General features: G+C 39.1%; 1 protein-coding gene across 1 annotated transcript in view; it reads left to right on the top strand.

Moving 5' to 3' along the window:
* The window catches only part of LOC109924288 (CDGSH iron-sulfur domain-containing protein 3, mitochondrial), a 52,622-nt gene that overhangs the window by 7,240 nt on the left and 23,388 nt on the right, over nucleotides 1-21,994 (top strand). The window contains exon 2 of the mRNA XM_020524299.2: nucleotides 21,389-21,520. Within this exon, the coding sequence (XP_020379888.2) occupies nucleotides 21,389-21,520 (132 nt within the window). The remainder of the gene's footprint in view (nucleotides 1-21,388; nucleotides 21,521-21,994) is intronic.

Below are 21,994 nucleotides of genomic sequence, written 5' to 3'. Positions count from 1 at the left end.
CACTGTAGGAAGGATGTGATTCCACTGGAGAGGGGAGATTCACCAGGATGTTGCCTGGGATGGAGCATTTCAGCAATGACGCGAGGCAGGATAAACTCACATAAACAAAGTGTGGAGCTGGAGGAACACAGCAAGCCAGGCAGCAAGAGGGTCCCGACCCAAAACGTCAGCTTTCCTGCTCCTCTAATGTTGCCTGGCCTGCTGTGTTCCTCTAGCTCCACACTTTGTTATCTCTGACTCCAGCATCTGCAATTCTTGCTATCTCAGGATAAACTCGGGTTGTTTTCTCTGGAGCAGAGAATGTTGAGGGGGACTAGAGAGAGGTGTATAAAAATATGAAGGACATAAACAGGGTGGATAAAAAGTGGTTGTTCTCCTTAGTTGAATGGTCAGTAACAAGGGGGCATAATTTTAAAGTGAAAGGCAGGAAGTTTAGAGGGGATTTGAGGAAAACATTTTTCATCAGTGGGTGATCTGAAATGCATTGTCTGGCAGGGTAGTTGAGGCAGGTAACTTCACAACCTTTAAAATTTACTTAGATAAGCAGTTGAAGTGTCTTAACATGCAAGGGTATGGGCCTCGTGTTGTAAAGAGAAACTAGTATAGATTTAGTGTACCTTTGATAGCACAGACTTGATGGACTGAAGGGCCTCTTCTGTACTGTATGATTCCATTAAGAAGTACTTAAAGTTGCTGACAATCACAATGTTGAAGGAGGCTTTTGATAAGTGAGTCAGAAATAATAGGTGGGCATTACAAATTTCAGATGACCAGTATGGTTTTACAGGTGGTTCTGCTATAAGACGTGTTTTGTTAACGCAAATTGGCTGTAACTGTTTGGATAACGGAAACTTTCTGCTATACAGGTATAGCGATTTTTTTTTTTTAAAGCAATTTCCGTATAACGCAGTTTTCTATGGCACAATTTTCTATAGCGCGAGGTCACATAGGAACGCAACTATCACATTATAGGAGAACAACCTGTATCTGATTCTATTCAAGTCATCCATAAGCATGTGTCAGCATTTACTTAACAAGACCTTAATCATACCACAACATTCGCTAGAGTTTGTAACAACAAAATTGTTTGTTTTATGAACAGGTTTGCATCAGCCTTATTTCAGTCGGAGCATTGTCAATTCTGACTTAGGTACTTCTGATCCCAATCCAGTAAGATGACCACACAGAATCATACAGTCATACAGCATGGACAGTTTAGTGCAGTATTGAAGGAAGCAGCACTGTCAAAGGTATTATCTTTGAAATAAGGCATCAAACCAGACTTTAAAATCTGCCCTTTCGGCAGCAGCAATTTCTCGGATCAAAAATTACTCATTTTATTGTACAAACTAAGTGGACTGATTTAAATAGATTATTGCACTATGCACGAGTTACCATTAAGTTTCAAACAAGATAAGTGCGTTATTGCCTTTCCTATTGAGTAGTTTTACACCAGGTATTATTTGAATGTCAAGGTCAGTCATTTAGCATTTTGTACTAGCTATCAGAGTAGCAGCCATAAATAGGAGAATAGCAAATAAAAAACAGAATGAAGGAATAAAATTCTGTAAACAAGTTTGGTTTTTTTTGTAGCAGAGTATCCGATGGCACCTATCAATAGTTGGACTTACCCTTTTGCATTTAGGTTTTAGATTCTTTTGTGATTGAGTTGGTGAAAATGTGAGCTGATAAGATCACAGGCTGGTAAATGGAACATCTAGGACCTGAGTGACCAGGCTAAATAAGTCTGTTTCTTCTGAAACAAGTGGATGGAAGGTTTTGAAATTAACAGCACCAGGTTTGAGAAGGAAATAAAACTTAGAGTTGGTTAATTCGTTATCAGATCAGGCCTCAAAATAGAAATGGAGAGGGTGAGAGAGATTGGATAAGGAGAGAGGAAAAACACACCAAGTAATATTTGAAAAAAAGCCATTTCACGTTTTAAAAACTTCTCACAATTAAAATACCTTGAAAGGGTGAAATATTTAAAAAATGATTTAGATTTTAGATTTTATTGTCACGTACAGGAGTACAGTGAGAAGTGTGTAATGTCGCCACACATGGTGCTGTCTTTGGTACCTAGGTGCAAAAAACGAGCTTAGGTACCAAAGTTTTATGGGAAACAAGAGTTAAAAAGTTGAGCATCACTTCATAGAATATTAGACAAATAAAGAAATAGGTAATAGTTTAAACTAGGAAAATAAAGGAATAAGTTAAAAGTTCACAATAGTTGAAGTTTCACGTTGTTACAGCAACAGTAATAATAAATATCACAGATAAGATAAAATGTGGTACAGGAATTTCTGTGCTGATGTGACATCATGTAGGGGATTGGCATCTTGCATCAAATAGCATGACCCTTCGGCTGTTTGCAATAGGCAGAGTGCCAACCATGCTCAACCAGCCCATTTCTTGCAAAACTCAGAACATAATGTCTAATTTTACATGTGATTCTGCAATTGGACAGCATGTGATAAACAATCGCAAGTGTACTAAGAATTATACGAAGAACCAATTTAATCTTTTTTTTTTGAGTTTGGCTCTGATTAGATTACTAATTAATCAGTCAGACTCACTTGTGCTCACTGGAGACTGTATATATTCACATGCAGGGCTGTCTCCTCTGCAGGCAAAGTTGAATTAAACAAAAGAATGGAAGAGAAGGTTTCCGGGTGCATTTTCTGTGGAAAAATTTAACCAAGGAGTGTCAATTGCCAACCATTCAGAAGCCTTTTCTCATGCAGTGTCAATTGTTGCTCCCTTTGAAATCTGGCATTCTTGCATCTGTCCTGATGAGTGCAAGATGTAAAGCTTTGACAGCATGTCTTCTTTCTTGATAGTGCTCAAGTTCTGTACTACCAAGTGACTACTTTTCACGTTGTTAAAATAATGTTTGGGAATAAAACTCCATGATTTCTAAGGCAAATTTATACATTTATATCTGCTGTACAATTGCATCAGCTTCACACCATTCAATGGTGAGGCACAGAGCAAGTTACTGTTTCTCTGGAGCTAATGCTGGAATGGGGAATTTCGACATCTGTATTATGGAAATCTATAGTCAACAGTGCATCTGCCCTAGCCTGGCATTGTTGTACCATTTACACATAAATAACTCTTATTTTGATAGAAAAATCTGGGTCACTATGCAAAAATTGAAATCCTGAAGTTTGAGAGTCATTAGAAAATAGTGATATAATTTCTGAGAGATAGTAAGAACTGCCGATGCTGGAGTCAGAGATAACACTGTGTGGAGCTGGAGGAACACAGCAGGCCAAGCAGCATCAGAGGAGCAGGAAAGCTGACATTTCAGGTCGGGACCCATTTCTGAACAAGAGTCCAGACCCAAAATATCAGCTTTCCTGCTCCTCTGGTTCTGCCTGGCCTGCTGTGTTCCTCCAGCTCCACACTGTGTTATTAGTGATATAATTTCTGGTTCATGAGGATGGTAAATCCTTTTTTTGTGATTACACCTGTTCTGCACATGAACAATATTCCATCTCCAACAAACAAAATTTTCCTGAAAATTACAACACACACTTTTTCCTGGCAGCTGAATTAAAGAAAAGAAAATAGCACCATAGGGAGCTACACAGTTCCATGCAGTAGTCATAATGATTATGGTCATTGCTATGGGTGAGAATTGGCAACAGTTCCAGATAGAAGCTTAAGTGTGAGAGTATTTTGAGTGCTCCAGATTCAAATGCAGTCGTGATTTGGCTGAAGTTTATAAACTGCTTGATCTTTCTTTCTTGTAGTTTATGGAGGTCATCCAAAGCCCTCTGGTGTGTTAGACGTGAAACTCGCTCCTAGCCATCTGTTCTCTCCTTAGTACACCAGTCAACGTACCCCATCTGTGAGATATTACATTTTATATCAGTCACAATTTTGTAGAAAAATCTGCATATACAGATATGAGCCTTGAATCAGTATTAAAATAGACAGTTCTGACATGCTTCAAATAACACAAACTTAGAATTTTATATTAAGAAGGATGAGATTGCAATTGCACATAACATTACTGTCTAATTATGTACTATCAATCTCTATTTGTCAACATAAACCACTTAAAGCTCACAGAAGTGTGCATAGGGGAGGCTATTTGGCCCATCATGCCTGCAACAGTTCTTCATATGACCATCTTTACCTAGTGCCAATTTCCCGCTTTTTCTCCATACCCTTGCATGTCATTTCTGTTCCTATAATCGTTCAATTCCCTCTCAAATTCCTCAATTGAACATGCTTCCACCAAGCAGCGCATTGTTATTTTTTCACGTCACACTTGTGCCTTTCGAAAATCACTTTAAATCTGTGCCCTCTCGTTGTTATTCCTTTTACCAGGAGGAAAAGTTTCTCCCTATCCACTTTATCGCGCCCACTCATGATTTTGAAAATCTCAATTGAATCAAATTCTTTGTTTTTAATATAGAATTGGCCGCAGGACAAAAATACAAATCTACTAACATTTTATACTACTTCTAACACTTGTCACCATAGCTTTTTCAAGCAGAAATTCTGCATTTTTTTTTTTGAACAAGTACTGGAAAGACAAATGTTCGGAAGTACTTTTTTTGAAATCTTCCTACATATGTTTAGAACAGGGTTCTGATGCCTGCCACTTGATAAATTGTGTCTAAGAATAGAGCTATTCATACAACTCACAGTGGAACGTAACCCTCCCCAAACATTACCAAATCAGTGCAAAAACCTACGCATCTACCCTATACAAAGTTTTATACTGTCTTCTTGGTCACGCGTTTTTACTGTTTTTGAATTTTGTAGTTGCATAGATTCGTAAAATGTTATTTGTCCTGATGGCTCCCTTGATAAGTAACTCCTAATGTTGGTTTGCTGGCAGTTTAAGATGTATACCCATTAATGGTAGTATCCTTTAGAACTTTGCATCTGGAAGTTACAACCTACATTCACGTGGCATACTTAACCCCAGAAAACATTCCACAAACATAGCTCTGTTGCCTAAAGACAGCTGTTTTGTCATCAAACATTTGCTGTTGCAAACATGGTCAGGGATTTCAATGCACTCTTTCATTCGTTTTGATGAGTACTTTTGTTGTGGGCGTGTAATGGTAAGGTACAGTATGAAGGCATTTAATTTCTATTGTCATTCTTGATTCTTCTAAATCAGTTGTCTTGCTGAAATATATCACTCACAAGCTGGATAATCAGAGAACCTTTGCTTTACATATGCCACTAACAGTAGTGCAACACTACAGTCTGAACATGGCACCAAACAGGAACAGCTGTCATCACGTTACCATTACCTGAGAATGCCTGATCATTTACTGTTTGTGAATTTGATAACCCATCTTTTTAACAAAATCTCCAAGTAAGCAATTGCAAGTGTCTAGTAAGCTTGCATTCATGAATGTTGAGTTTTCTGTTTTTCAGTTCTTCTTCTGAAGTTTATTTGAATATCCCAAGGTGCTTACTCTTGTCTTCCCAGTAATGGGAGATTTACAGGAGGCAAATACAAGAAGCACTTAGACTTAATCTTGGGGGATAGTGAGTGGGAGAGCTTTAGGGGTTAATTTCTCATTAAAGGCTAGTTTTTCTTACTTTCTAATTAATTCCTAAATTGATCTTTAAGTTAAGACAAGTCAAATTTTGTTTTAGCCCTTAAAACAGGGATAAACAAGCTCTAAGAGCAGCTACTGCAGATTAATGAGGTACTGTTTAATATGAGTTTTCAGAACCTTGAATGCAGTTGTATTTCAGTAAACATAGAAAAAGGCCTCCCTTAGTGACGTTTTGATTTTCGCTGAGTGTTGCTTTGAATGCACAGAGTGTAAATTGCGAGTTTGGTGAGTGGGGGAGTTTGAAGAGAAAAAAATGTGCTTCTTTTATTTTCTAGCTTTATCAGCCTCCAGTAATTGGCTGTTATTTTGATACAGGGAGAGAAGCTGGTGAATAACTGAAGTTATTCTAACTGTGATTAATAGTTTTTAAAGGTTCATTACAGCAGGGCAGCTCAGCCGAGTAGAACAGATATCTTGTAGTGTATGGGAAGTCATGAACGCACCATGTCTCCAAGACAAACATATCATTATGAAGTATCACTGGCTATGCAAGCTTGAGCTCCAGGTTTTGAAACTCGAGTGCAGATGGTATCTCTGTTGTGTATCTGAAAGCAGAAAACTGCATGGATAGCCCTTTTAGGGAGATGGTCTCACTGCTGGATAAGGTGACCATAGGCAATCTAAGAGATCCAGACAAGCCGTACAGGAGCCCCTGAGTTTATTGTGCTGACTAGCAGGCTTTCCATTTTGAATGCTATTGGTTGTGGTGGTTCCTCAGGGGACTGGATTTGCTTTATTTTTAAAGAAATGGACTTTATGGATATGTGAAAACGAAATATTTGGCTAAGACAAATGTGGATCCGTTACAAGCAGAGTCAGGAGAATTTATAACAAGGATTAGAGAAATGGCAAAGAGGTGAAATATTTATTTTGTGGTTGTCTGCACTGATGAAGATGCAAGAAATATCCTAGAATTAGAAATCCAAGTGACTAGGGAGCACGAGGAATTGAATGAAATGAGTATTAATGAGAAGGTTGTGGCAAAATGGACTGGAGAAATGAATTGAACTGAAGTTTAAGTCCCTGGTAGCTATGGAGATAGCGGCTGTGTTGGTAATCGTCTTTCAAAATTCTGTAGATTGTGGGATGGTTCCACAGATTGGAAAGTAGCAAAATGTCACCCTTCTATTTAAGGAGGGAGGGAGAGAGAAATTGAGGAACTACTGTCCAGTTAGCTCTGCATCAATTGTTGGGAAAAATTCTAGAATCTATTACAAAGGATCTTTTGAGAAATGGATTCTTGGATAATAATTAACTGGATGGGCACAGTCAACATGGATTTGTGAATAATATATCGTGTTTGACTAACCTTGTTGGAATTTTTGAGGATGTTACTAACAGAATTGATAAAGGGAAATTGGTTGACATAGTATACTTGGATTTTCAGAAAGCTTTACCCCACCGGAAGAGGGTCATCCAAATTAAAGCATATGGGAGAGGCGGTAATGTTCTGGCATGGATTAAGAATTGGCTAACATGCAGAAAGCAATAGGGAGGAAGAAACAGATCATTCCCACCTTGACAGGTTGTGACTACTGGTGTACCACATAGATCAGTACTTGAGGCCCCAGCTGTACACGTTATGTATCAATGATTTGGAAGTGGGGACCAAATGTAATGTTTCTAAATTTGCACTTGAGATAAAACTAAGTGAGAATGTGTGCTATGATGAAGATGCAAAGTGGCTTCAAGAGGATGGCCTGGTGTTTGTGAGCATGCAAGAACATGGCAGATGGAACGTAAGGTGGACAAATGTGAGGTTGTCCGCTTTGGTCGGAGAAATCGATTGCTCAGCACATTCCCTGAAATTTTCTTGCTACTGCGCTGACCTTCATGGTTCATGCAACTTCGCAGCTTATAGAAGTGGAAGCCGTTCATTGACATGCTGATTGAGCTTCTCAGCGACTGCACAGTTTAGGGAAAACATTTGGTGTTGGGTATTTCTTAACTGGTAAGAGATTAGATATGTAAAGTTATCTAGGTGTACGCATCAACATGTCACTGAAGGCTAAAATGCAGATGCAACAAGCAATTAGGAAGGTTACTGGCATGTTAGTTTTTTTTAGCAACAGGGTTCGAATACAGGAGTAGCAGAACTTTACCTCAGTTGTATAGAACGTTGGTTAAATTGCACCTTGAATATGGTAGTGCGGTTTTGATCCCCATAGCATAGGAAGAATATTATTGCCATTGAGAGAATTTAACAAAGGATCACCAGACTTGTTCCTGGGATGGTAAGACTCACTCTTGAAGAGAGATTGGGGAAATTGAGCCTGTATTCTCTAGATTTTCAAAGAATGAGAAGTGATCTTCTTGAAACCCACAGAATTTAGGTAAGATGTTTCCCCAGGTTGGGGAGTCTAGAATCAGTCAGAATTATTCGAAATGAGGTGAGGTAAAGGGAGGCGGAATAGTCTGGGGAAAAAGGCATTGGAATGGTTTGGTTATGATTACATTGAATGGTGCAGCAGGTTTGATAGGCTGAATAGCCTACTCCTGTAACTATGTTCCCACATACCTGTGAGATTTCTGTTTTGTCCATCTCAAATGCTGCATATTTCCATGTTTAGTGACATGGTGTTATCCAGGAACATATTTATCACTGCGGCTCCATTACCTGACCCGTCATTGAGGCTCACTTGAAGTTCATTGGTGCTATACATTTAAGGTCAGAAGTCAGATGACACCAGGTTATAGTCCAACAGGTTTATCTGAAATCACAAGCTTTCGTAGCGCTGCCCCTTTTACCTGATGAAGGGGTAATGCTTGGAAAGCTTGTGATTTCAAGTAAATCTGTTGGACTAACCTGGTGTCGTCTAACTTCTGACCTTGTCCACCCCAGTTCAACACCAGCACGTCCGCATTATACATTTAACTTTACAATAGAACATTCATTTGCCGAATGATTCAGTGGGTTAATGAGTTTTGCACTGATGTCAATATGTCCTGAGCGATAAAAGTGTGAAACTCACTATGATATGGAATACAATCACAAGTTCATTGAAAAACTCAAATGGTGATTTGTCACAAATGGAAAACAGTGCTGACTGTGCACACATTCTATCCAGGTATGTCTTCAGCACCTCTGATGTAGTGCAAAAGTGCACAGTATGTTTTACGCAGATAAGCAAATTTGAGAAAGGCGGACATGCAAATTTAACTGCAGTTGAAATGAATAGGCAATACATATTCAAAGGGAAGCTAGACCAGCCCATTCAGAAAAAGAATAGATGAGCTGAATTGAGGGAGGAGGGCTCATTTGGACCAGACACACACCAATACCCTGATTCAGCAAATTAGCGCTATGCTGACTATGCTTAAATTGAACGCACTCCTCATTGATATCACTTTTACACAGAAACATAGAAAATTGGAGCAGGAGGAGGCCATTCATCACGATCATGGCTGATCGACCAACTCAATAGTCTAATCCTGCTTTCTCCCCATAACCTTTAATCCCATTTGGCCCAAGTGCTATATCTAGCTGCCTTTTGAATACATTCAATGTTTTGACATCAACTACTTCCTGTGGTAATAAATTCCACAGACTCACCACTCTTTGGTTGAAGAAATGTTTCCCCATCTTCTTCCTAAATGGTTTACCCAGAATCCACAGACTGCAACCCCTGGTTCTGGACACACCCATCATCGGGAACATCCTCCCTGCATCTACCCTGTCCAGTCCAGTTGGAATTTTGTGGGATCTATGAGAACCTCCTTAATTGTCTGAACTCTAGCGAAAACAATCCCAACCTAGTCAATCTCTCCTCATATGTCAGTCCCGCCATCCCCGGAATCAGCCTGGTGAACCTTCACTGCACTCCCTTGAGAACAAGAACATCCTTCCTTTGAAACGGAGACCAAAACTGCACACAATATTCTAGGTGGGACCTCACCAACGCCCTGTATAACTGCTACAACATATCCCTGCTCCTGTATTCACAACTTCTTTCTTTGCTTGTGCCTCTTTCAAGAACAGGTAGTTCTCCTATAACACGGTAGTTGCTTTCTTGTGCAACCTTGTGCTATTGAAAATTGCTATAGAAAATCGTGTTATAGGGAAATCGCTATAGAAAATTGCTATACTGTAAAGTAGAAAGTTCATGTTATCCAAATAGCGTCTGTTACTTATCAATCAGCCAATGTGCGTTAATGAAACACGTGTTTATAGCAGCAATACCTGAATTTAGGAGGGGACTGTTTGCCAGATGCACATTTCATGAAACTGACATTGCCTTTAAATATCAGTAATTGACAAAGGTTATAACCAATGTTGAAGAAGTTTGATTTGGAGGCATTGCTTTCCTCCTCTTTAGGAAATATTTGCAATGTTTTCCTAGCTCTCTATTAACCTACCCATATATCCAGAGGATTTTTTTTTTAAATTGCATTTTTTATATTTTTTTCAGTACAGGGATCACAGACTGATTAACATTTCTCTACGGCTATATAATTTATTTTGACAAAAAATCTCTTAAATAAAATACACCACACGTCATTTTATTATGAAGCAGAATGGATTAACATGGTTGGGACACGGGGTTACCACAATCCAAACGGGATATTAAGATTGGGTTATTTTGGTTGTAAAATGGGATTTAGTGATGTTTTCTCAGTTGCTACTGACGATGGAGTAAGTTTCCCTGATTATATTTCATCCTATCCCTCTGAACTTTGCAGATGAGATTTGTTTCCAATGAACGTTACATTTATCATTTCTAAAACTGCAGTTATTGTCCCAAATTCTTGCTGGATTACATCCTTCCTTGCTGCAGGAATAGTATTGATCCCTCAAAAATTCTAACAGAAAACCCAATCCTAAGACTTTCCCAGTGCTATCTATTCGCTTGATGTCCTTATGATTATTTTTCGCCTTTAAACTACATAATTACAACTTTCTTTCCTTTTCCTAAAAAAAAACCTGCCTTACCATTTATCTTGAAAGATCACTTGCAATGTGTTGATAACTGATCGATTAGTTCTGTTTGGAGCACTATTAGAATCTCTGAAACCCCAGCCTGCAAGCACACCAGATTTTTGGAAGGAAAGTCAGGAAATATAAAGCCATACCCTGATAAATATGTAGATTATACCATAAAGTGATCCTTCAAGAAAGTGATACAATAAAATTTGTAACTTGTCAGCAACATCTGTCCAATTAGTTCCATCAAGCTATCCAATAACCTTCACTATAACCCGCTCAGCCTCCTGCAAGTATTGATCCAATTCCCTTTTGAAAGGTGCAAATTGAACCCGCTTCCAATTTCCTTGTAGGCAGGGGGTTCCAAATCTTCATAATTTGTTCCTTTTGTCTGGCCTTTTGCCAACTACCTTTTAAATCTGTGCCTTGCACGAGAGGAAGTAGTGCTGGTTATTCTCCTTGATTTGCAAGGCAATAAAGTGATTTGTCTCTTTCTCTCAATCAAATTTTTAAATGGTCATGGAATATTTGGCGAATGTATTGCCCCTGAACTGAGTGGCTTGCTGGAGTCAGCCACATTAGGTTAAGATTCCCTTCCACAAAGGATATTAATGATGGCTAGGGTATTTATAAAAGATTTTTTTTCTTTATTCATTCACAGGATGAGGGCGTCGCTGGCTAGGCAGCATTTATTGTCCATCCCTAATTGCCCAGAGGGCAGTTAAGAGTCAACCACATTGCTGTGGGTCTGGAGTCACATGTAGGCCAGACCAGGTAAGGATGGCAGTTTCCTTCCCTAAAGGACATTAGTGAACCAGATGGGTTTTTCCGACAATCAACAATGGATTCATATCTATCATTAGATTCTTAAATCCAGATGTTTATTGAAACAAATTATTCAAACACATGGTTTGGAAATCTGGGTTACTAGATCAGTGAGTTAACCACTATGCCACAACATACAATAACACAGAAGATTCTGGAAGTCTGAAACAAAGACAGAAATTGCTGGAGAAACTCAGCAGGTCTATGAAATGAGAAAGCTGAGTTAACATTTCCAGTCCAGTGACCCCTCAGAACCTTCTCCATTCTCTCCACTTTCCATTTTTATGCCACCACCACTCCTGCTTAGAAAGCAGCTTTCCAGGAGATTTGATAGAAGTATATAAAATTGAGGCATAGATAGTCAATAGTCTTGATAAGGTGGGCTGAAGGGCCTGTTCCTGTGCATACTGCTCTATGTTCTATTAGTGGACACTCACCCCCTTAAGGAAATTGAAATAGAGTAGAGAACAGCAGATGCTGGAAATCTGAAACAAAAACAGAAATTGCTGGAGAAACTCAGCAGGTCTGGCAGTATCATGAAGAGAGAAAGCACCTTCCACTTCTGAAGTAAGGACTCGAAACATTAACTATTCTCTGTCCATAGCATCTGAGTTTCTCCAGCAATTTCTGATTTGTTTTCAATTGGCCTTGGCGGGAGAGAGTTGATTGCTGTATTTTTCTTCACAAATCAGGGTTGCTTTTCCTCAACGCGCGTGTGGCCTGCGTTTTTCCAGCTACAATACAAACTGCAGGTGGTGGGATCAAGGAGATGCTGGAAACGTCTCTCCATTTCCGACGGGGAAAAATAATCCATCGATTTGAAAATGTTAACGTCCTCATCCTGTCTCCAGCAACACTGTCTGATCGACTGAATATTTCCCACTTTCTCTCCGATCATAACTGGTGCTTTCCTGCCTTGTGGGTCTATTTTTCATGCATTTTTAATGGAGTTTTTCTGGAATTTCCCACTTGCAAACTGAACAGTCGGATCAGGTTTGTCAATGAATTCGGATCATCAGTCTTATCTCTAACTAGGGACTGGGGACGTTTGAATTGGGGTGTTTTATTGTGACTGAGAAGGTGTGGTAAAACAGGACCCCCACTCTGCTCAAAGTCCAGACACCATGTAAGATCCCCCCACTGTGCACTCTTATAAAGGCAGGAATGTGGATTGAGGAATGTTGGATCAGCCATGACCCTATTGAATGGCAGACCAGGCTTGAAGGGCCGAACAGCCTACACCATTTCCTACTTCTTACAGTCTTAACAACCTATATTATTTTTCACCTTAAATTACATTATTATGACTTATTTTTTTTTGAAAAAATAAGCTGTCTGATCATTTATCCTTATCGTGTATCTAGACACCTCTAATAGAAACACATTTGATTTGTTATTATTGTAGCTAGGTACAGTGAAAAGTTCAGTTTTGCATGCCGTATAAGGCGGATCATACTTTACAAAGTATATTTTTCGCTCTTTTCTAATCCCTAATACAATGTTACAGCTGCAGAGAAGGTGCACAAAGAGTGAGGTCAACATTAAATTTTGAAATTTGAGATTTGGATGGCTAGGTGAATGGATCTGGGTGACAGGAGCTAAACGTCCCTTAACCATAGAGCCCCCAACCCCGCACAGCGATAGAGAAATCTCGTTTCACAGAACAACCAGCCACTCGCTCTGAACGAACCCCCCACTACATTCACAGCGGCCTGAGCACCAGATTGTCAGGTTCCCTCACACCCCGTGATGCAGGGGCGAAGGCTGGTGCACAAGAAATGAACTTGCTCACAGCGTTTGAAACGCAGACCAGAGATAATGAAAAGCAGACCGTGTCTACTTGGCACAATAAATATAAACATTGCTGTCTGGGACCCCCAGCCCCCTCTCTTTAAGGATCACCGACGCACACAAATTGAGAAAAGGGGTTTCAGATGTTGTCAAGAAGATTAGGTCGAAGAGGTCACAAAAAGCACACTCCCTCAAAACTCTTTCCAATTCTTCATGTTCCCAGACTGGATTCCCTTTTGATTTAAATACATCTCCCCCCTCTTTCTCTAATGTACATTGCTACCTCTTTTACAATGCACTTCTCTTGCTCCACGTCCCAGTTCAAAGCAGGAAATCCAATCAATTCCTTCTCATACTTATGATCTGAACAAGAAAAGTAGTTTCTGTAGATCATCCAACAACAAAGCATTCAGTTCATGGTCGAAAGGAAATCCCTTTGTCCACGGTACTCTGTGAAATATATTGAATTGCTCCGGCGCCTATTCGGGTGTCGGTTTTGTTGCGTTAAGTGAATTAAGTTTCAACATGTTCAGGGGCTTTGAACAACGTTTCAGAATCGGATGCTCAATGGGGGAGAAATCACAACTCTTTATGTCAATTTTGGAAACAATGCCGATTGCATTCACCCTCCACTGATTAGGAACATCCCGACATTATTCCTTGAATCTGTGTGTACAGTACAGTCTGAATTGTCAGTAAATGCCTACCTCACTTAGAATGATAACTGTGTCCATGACAGCATGGGCCTCCTCAGTTCGAGCATGTTTTAGTGTTCTTCGCGGCTTACACAATGTCATTTCCTTTCAAATTAGTAAGATAAACAGAAACCCCTATCGACTCCATAACCTGTACTAGTGGCCCAGTAGATCGAGCTGTGACATTGCTCAGGGTGTAACTTGGCAGGAAGGAGAGGCAGACTTGGCACAGGTTTAAAGAGTGTGCCTCACCCATTAATTGCAACAATAAAAACTTCAACGACCATTTGTTCTCCATAATATTTAATCGTGGGGTCACAGAGAACAAGGAAGGCCATTGGCCAGTCCTTAACCTGATGTACACTTTGAAAAAGCTCTCCAATTCTTTCCACTTCCTTGCACTCTCTGCATAGCCCTGCATTTTTTTTTGCCTTTTCAACCTTTTCTCCAATTCCTTTATGAATGTTACTGTGGAATATGCTTCTGTTTTTCTAACAAATTATCTTAAATACAGCCATTAACAGGCAATTACTGGACGTTTAGATCTCTCCCACAGAATCACGTAAAAACAGCTGACATTTCTTACATGAAAATGCACTTCTACAAATACTTGAAACGCTGCAAATTTCTCGGGAACATCCTGAGTTATTGACATGTACTACATAAATGCAGATCTTTCTTTATACCGTACTGCCTGATGCACCCATTGTTGGTATTTATCCTGCACACCATCGTTAGTTCTGATATTGTATGTAAATCCTGGTCCCATTTTGTTTACCTTGTTCCCCAGCTAACTGTATAACCTTTTACCGAAATGTTGACATGGTCTCCCGTGATGGGAAACAAATTCATCTGAGTTAGTTTCATGCCCCTACCAATCAACCAACCAACAGAATGTTTAAGTAACTACTTTGTTTTTGAAAATAATGTCACATCTCATGTCTGCTGTCAAAGATGCTAATTGCAACTGAGGAACGATATCTTTATATATAAATACTATGGTAAAGTCACCGTAGTACTATTGTCTCATTAAAGAAGGGTGACCAGTAATGGTTTAATATATATTGATAAATTGAGAATTGCTGTTTTAAAGGGGTGATGGCAATAGCAAACATTTTAAAAAGCACATGGGCAAACTGCAAAAGTTATTCATCCCAGCCTGGCACAAAAAGAAATGTAGTTGGCTACTGAGGGGAATTAGTGATAGTATTAAATCCAAACAAGATACAAATAAATTGGCTAAAGAAAGCAACAGACCTGAGGATTGGAACACTTAAGATTCCAGCACAGGGAGACAAGGACTGATTAATAGGGAGAAAACAGTATGATAGCAGGCTTTCAGGGCACATACAAATCAACAGTAAAAGCTGCTATAGGTAGATGAAGAGAAAACAGTTAGTAATGATGAATTTGTGTGCATTATAGTCAGAAATGGAAGGATTTATAATGGGGAACAAAGAGACAGTATTTCAATTAAATACATCCGTTTCTTCTGTCTTCACAAAGGAAGACAAAAGTAACATAGCTAATAGGAAGGTGGAATAAAAATAACTTAATATTAGAAAGGCAGATAAATCCCCAGGGTCTGATAAGCTACATCCCAGAGTACTTAACAAAGTGGCCATAGAAATAGCAGATGCACAAGTGGCCATCTTCCAAAATTCCATATACATTGGAACAATTTCTATGGATTAGAGAGTAGCTAATGCAACCCCACTATTTAAAAAGGGAAGCAGAAAGAAAACTGCAAATTATAGACTGGCTAACTTTACATTGGTAGTGGGGAGAAATGCTAAAGCCCATTATAAAATATGCAATAGCAAACCACTTGGAAAATAGTGACAAGATTGGACGGAGTCAGCACAGATTTGGGTGGATGGGGATGTCATGCTTGACAGATCTGCTGGAATGTTTTGAGAATGTGAAGTGGATAAGAGGGAGCCAGCAGATGTGGTTTACTTAGATTTTTAGAAGAGTTTGGATGAGATCCCACACAACAGGTTAGTATGTTAAATTAAAGCAAATTGAATTGGAAGACGTACTGAAATGTGTTAAGAACTGTTTGGCACACAGGAATAAACAGGCAGGCAGTGACTAGTGGGTAGCACAGGGCTCACTGCTTGGACTTGTTAGATGAAGGAGCTACATTTAGGGGAGGCAATGGCCTAGTGGTATTATCGATGGACAGTTAATCCAGAGACCCAGGTAATGGGTCTCACGGGGACCTGGGTTCAAATCCTACCATGGCAGTTGGTGGAATTTGAATTACATAAAAATCTGGAACTAAGACTCTAATTATGACCATGAATCCATTGTCGATTGTTTGAAAAACCCATCTCATTCGTGACTGTCCTTTAGGAAAGGAAACTGCCATCCTTATGGCCTACATGTGACTCCAGATCCACAGCAATGTGATTGAATCTTACCTGTACTGTGGGCAATTAGGGATGGGCAATAAATGCTAGACTAGCCAGCAACACCCTCATTCGACGAATGAATTAAAAAAAATCATATCTCCAAGTTTGTCAATGACACAAAGCTGGGCGGGAGTGTATGCTGTGGGGAGGATGGAGAGAAGCTTCAGCGTGATTTGGACATGTAAGTTTGGAAGTTGTAGATGTAGTTGAAAAACCAATTGCTGAAGAAACTCAGCAGGTCCAGCAGCATCTGTGAAGAGAAAACAACGTTTCAGGTCCAGTGACCCTTCTTCGGAGCTGTAAATATAGTTATAGATTCAGAGTTAAATAGCATGGAAACAGACCCTTTGGTCCAACTTGTCCATGCCAACCAGGTTTCCCAAACTAAACTAATCCCATCTGCCTGCGTTTGGTCCATATCCCTCTAAATCTTTCCTATTCATGCACCTGTTCAAATGTAGAAACATAGAAAATGGGAGCAGGAGTAGGCCATTCAGCCCTTTGAGCCTGCACCACCATTCAATATGATCATGCTGATCAGCAATTTCAGTATCCCACACCCATTTTCTCTCCATCCGGCTAGATCCCTTTAACTGCAAGGGCCACGTCCAGCTCCCTCTTGAATATATCTAACAAACTGTCCCCAACAGGGAGAGAATTCCACAGGTTCACAACTCTCTGAGTGAAGAAGTTCTTCCTCGTCTCATTCCTGAATGGCTTGCCCCTTATTTTTAGACTGTGACCCCCATTTCTGAACTCCCCTAACATCGGGAACATTCTTCCTTCATCTAGCCTGTCCAGTCCCATCAGGATTTTATATGTTTCTATGCGATTCCCCCCATCATTCTTCTAAATTCCAGTGAGTACAAGCTTTTTAAATGTTGCAACTGTACCTGCATCTATCACTTCATCTGGCAGTTCATTCCATATACGAATCAGTCTCTGTGAAAAAGTTACCCGAGGAAATTTCTCCTCATCTCAACCCAACTACTGTGTTCCTTATCCTGAGATTATATCTCCTGGTTCCAGAATTCCCACAGCCGGGGGAAATGTCTCTCCTGCATCTACCCTGTCTATGCCTTTAAGAATTATGTAGGTTTCAATGAGATCACCATTCATTCTTCCAAACCTTTCAGAATACAGACCCTATCTCCACTGTCTTCCCTCACAGGACAGTCTTGCCCCCCTCCCCCAGGCATTAGTCTGGTGAACCTCCGCTATACTCCATCTATGGAAAGTATATCCTTCCTTAGGTCAGGGGACCAAAACTGCACGCAATGCAGTCACACTGAGGCTCTCTACAATTGACACAATAGCTTTACTCCTACATTCAAATCCTCTAGCAACAAAGAACAACAAAACATATGCCTTTCTAATTGATTATGGTACCCCCAGGTTAGATTTCAGTGATTTATGAACAAGAATACCCGGGTTCCTTCAAACATCCACATTTCCCAATGTCTCACCATTAAAGAAATAAGCTGCATCTCTACCCCTCCTACCAAAGTGGATAACTTTATATTGTGCTCCATCTGTCATGTTCTCACCCATTCACTCTCCTGTCCACATTCACTTGAAGCCTCCTTCCATCACCCCTGCCTTATTTTGTTTCCACACACTTGGAAATACTGCATCACTGTATTTAGTCCCCATCCAAATCATTGGTATAGATTGTGAACAGCTGAGGCCCAAGCATTGATCCTTGGGATACCCCACTGGTCACAGTCTGCCAACTGAGAATAACCCGTTTTATTCATGCTGTTCTGTACCCTTTAATTAATCACCAAACAAACGTGCTCTGATTTTGTTTAATTGTGATTATTATTTAGTCACTAAAGAAATCAAGTGATATGTGGATTGGGTAGGAAAATGGGAGTTGAGGTCAAAAAACAACAGTGGTCTCATTGGTGGATAGGCTGTAGCTGAGAGGCCAGCTCTGGCTCTTTATGTGATTGTTTTGATTGGCATAATTCCCACAATGCAAATTGTATACAAAATAAGTGAAAAAGCTTTTAACAATGACGTCAAATAATTACTTAAAGACAAACGTCTTGAATCTACAGAAAATAAAATTGGAACGCTGGAGTAAGTACAGACAGTAATTTAACCGTACTAAATGAAATGTTCCTTGATTGAAGGACAATTTTTTTGCTGCAGCAGCAGGTAGCAAATACAGAATTGTAATCTCAGAAAAGATCAGGTAACCTGTTTTATCTATGCCTGGACTAATGTAGAAATAATCTACTTTGGCAGAAATTAATAGGTTCTCTTGTAACATCATTCTAGCCTAGAACAGTTGCATTTTGGGTGTTTGGGTTGCAATTACAAACAGAAACACCAAACTGAAGTTGTTACCAAGATATTTAGGAGAGGCTATGTTGCATCAATACGCTTTAAAGTTTATGGGACATAAAGTTATTGAGAAGTTTCCAAAATTAATATCAAAATCAGGCTCTGGCTACATTTCATGTTAATTTAAAACTGCAGCATTTTATTTGGGAAAAAAAATTTAAATGAGTGGATGAGTGGATGAGGAAGATTTTGGAATTATAAAGAGTAAAACAGCGGATTTGTAGATTACCCTTCATTTTAAACAAATATTCGATAAGGTAGAAAATTTTTTGTTGCCAAGTTATTGTTTTACAATAAGAACTAAGTGCAATAAGTTACTCTAGCAGAAAATGGAAGCAATATCAAAGTTGGATCATAGAAAGTATAGTAAATTATGTGTAAATATTTAAGATAACAACAGGCTAGGAGATGGAGGTAGTAAATACAAAATTATGTAAATGTGTTTTGGGAAAAATAAAATGCTGGAAATATATCCAAATGGTGTAGTTGTCAATGAATTTGGAAGTCTATTGAATACAAAATGTGGGAGGTGCTGTACAAAATATTGGTCATACCGTCATTGGAGAATGGAGTACACATTTGGACCATGGAATAGCAGGGATAAGGACAAGAGTTATGGTGAGAAACTTCAAAACTAAAGAATATATTTATCACAACAGAACAAGTTCAACTGGATGTACAAAGTCAATGTATTGCACCATACAAATATTTGTCAAAAATAGAAAATACTTGATTCAATAATGATTTATCAGCTTAGTTTCAATTCAAAAGTTGAAGTTATAAAACAGGAATTTATTTTACCAACACCTCTCCAGCACACCAAAGCTTTCGCTAAGCAGGCAGTTCAAAGACAATGTGATTAATTTGCTCTGAACTTAGGAGATCAATCCAACAAAAACAGTGCAAATAGGAATCTACAAATAAACACAGTATTACACCAAAATAAGTTGTATTATCAGCTTTTACAAAAAGGATTTTAGTGCCGTTAAATTCTTGTTACAGTCGTACCTGATGCATGATACTGTCACTAATCATTGGCTATAGCAATATTGACCTTTGCCATATCTCATAAGGATTTACAATGTGAATGTAAGAGAATTTTCAGCAGCTACCACAGACATTCTGAAAATTCCACAATCTATTGAATGATTTTTAACTTTATAATCATTTATAAAATGGATGAAGTCAGTTCTCACTGCTGGACAGTGTTTTAAATCAAGCAAATGCAGTGGGATTGGAAAGGTGGTTTTCATGAGACACATAGAACTAAACTACACTGTAAAGCAAAGCAAGAAGCAGAGTTTCAGATTATTTCTGACATAATATAAGCAGAATTTAAAAATTGGGTTTGGCAAATGAAGATCATGACTGAAATTGCCTGAATCCATCTCTTTCTACGCTCCCTTTTAATGTAGAATAATCTGAGATGATTCAGACGAGGAAAAGGAGGCAGGGAAATGAGTATCTAAGGAGAAAACAAAATAGGTAACTGAATGAAAAGTTAGAAAATTAGTTGCTGAGAAGGCTTTTTTAAAACAGATCCAGACAGGATAGGGATAAGAGATGTCGTTCCAGAGTTCAGGGCCAAGGCAAAATATAAATACCAAGATACAGAAGGAATTCGTAAAGCAAAGTATGATAATGCCTAACCTTTGCTAACATAAATTAAGCAAACAAGTTACAGACTCTATCAACACAGCCAATTTTTTGGGCACCAATTAGATCAGGACGTAGATTCAGATAAAATGGCCAGATCTGCAGTAAAAGTTACACATAGCAAAAGAAACAAAAACGTAAGAGAGCAACCACAAGGTAAGATTCACTTGTTATTCAGTATACATTAATTATTTAACTTATGGAGACTGGCAGTAATCCAATACTGTGAACACAAAAATACATTAGCTGTTTTTTCTTGGGGAAATATAAGGTTTATTCCAAAAGGTAATGATTTATGGTCTTATAGTTCTTAGGACTAAAAGGATCAAAGAGTTTGTGGAGAAAGCAGGAGCAACATACAGAGTTATGATCAGCCATGATTCTATTGAGTGAAACAGCAAGCTTGAAAAGCTGAATGGCCTACTCTTGCTCCCGTATTCTATGTTTCTATGATTTCATGAGGGTATTCCAACCTTTTCCTGACTTCCGTACAGGTCTTTCTTACCCTGAGGAATACTGGATACAATTTGGGAAGGTAGACCTTAGCTGACTCTGGTCTGGCCACTCCTCAAACCTAAATTCTCACCTTTCTTTGAAATTCCTTCCTAGCTTTGCTCCTTCCTATCCGTGTAATTTCCACCAATCCCACAACCCTCTGATTTAGTGAATATCCTCCACTTTCATTGCATCGCCACTTATATATGTGTCTGCATCCTATACAACAGGAACAACAGACGTTGGCAGAATCTGTGCTTCTTCAGAATTTGCTGTTAAAATTTGGAATTCTGTCAAAGCAATATTTTCACAACCTAACAAAGGCCAATCTTTCAGTAAACCTGCAAAATAAACAGCTGGTTGTAAATACAGCGGCTTTCTTTAAAGCTTTGCTCTGAGGAAGTTTCTATCCATTTCTAATGTATAGCCATATCAATAAATAATTCAGTAAGAACAGAGGTGGGATCCTAACTGTTCAATAAAATCTGGCTGTGCAGGCGGTCATTGTAACAAGGAAAAGCTCTACATCATGGGTACCGAACATTGGCTGCCAGTTGGTAAACGTGGCAAACAAAAGTAATTAGAAATCTTTCAGCATCAACCAGCATTTCACTTCCTTTTTTCGCCTTCTATGTACAGATGAGAAGTCACAGGTACTACACCTCTAATACATCAAAGAAAGCTGTCATTGCAGCCAAACACCCCTTTGAGGCAGAGCTTCAAGCAGCGAAACTCTATGCTTGGTGTGCTTGTGGGCATAGCAAAAAGCAGGTATTTATTCACCATTCTTATTTAAAACTGTTTAGTTACCTGTGGCATTGGTTATGGGCACAGGGTGCTTTTTGAGTTCAGAGTAGATCGGACATAACTCTACACATGTGCATATTAGACATAACATGATATAAGCTGCCTGGGCAGTTTTTCAAGTTTGTGCAGCTTTACTAATTGCCTGTGCAATTCAGGAATTCCTAGGTTTTCCATCCACAATTTTCCATCCATTAAAATGAGTGTGGTCCGAGCGTTAGCACCAGGCTCTTAGAATTGACCCTTAACTAAAAAGGTTGAAAATTTGAATTACTCTGCTACTAACCTCTTTCACTTTAACAAGCGTGAAAATTAACTTCAACCCTCAAAATTAGCCTGGTGTGAACTCTCAAACTTCCTTGCAGTCAGCCCTCAGTGCTTGCTTCAAAGAATTTCTACTGAAATGACAAGCCACCTTTTCTAACAAAATAACAGTTTACT

This window comes from Rhincodon typus, chromosome 30 (genome assembly GCF_021869965.1).
Source record: "Rhincodon typus isolate 14 chromosome 30, sRhiTyp1.1, whole genome shotgun sequence".
Taxonomy (NCBI): domain Eukaryota; kingdom Metazoa; phylum Chordata; class Chondrichthyes; order Orectolobiformes; family Rhincodontidae; genus Rhincodon; species Rhincodon typus.
Note: the sequence above shows the minus strand (reverse complement) of the source record. Positions and strands in the feature narration are given on the sequence as shown.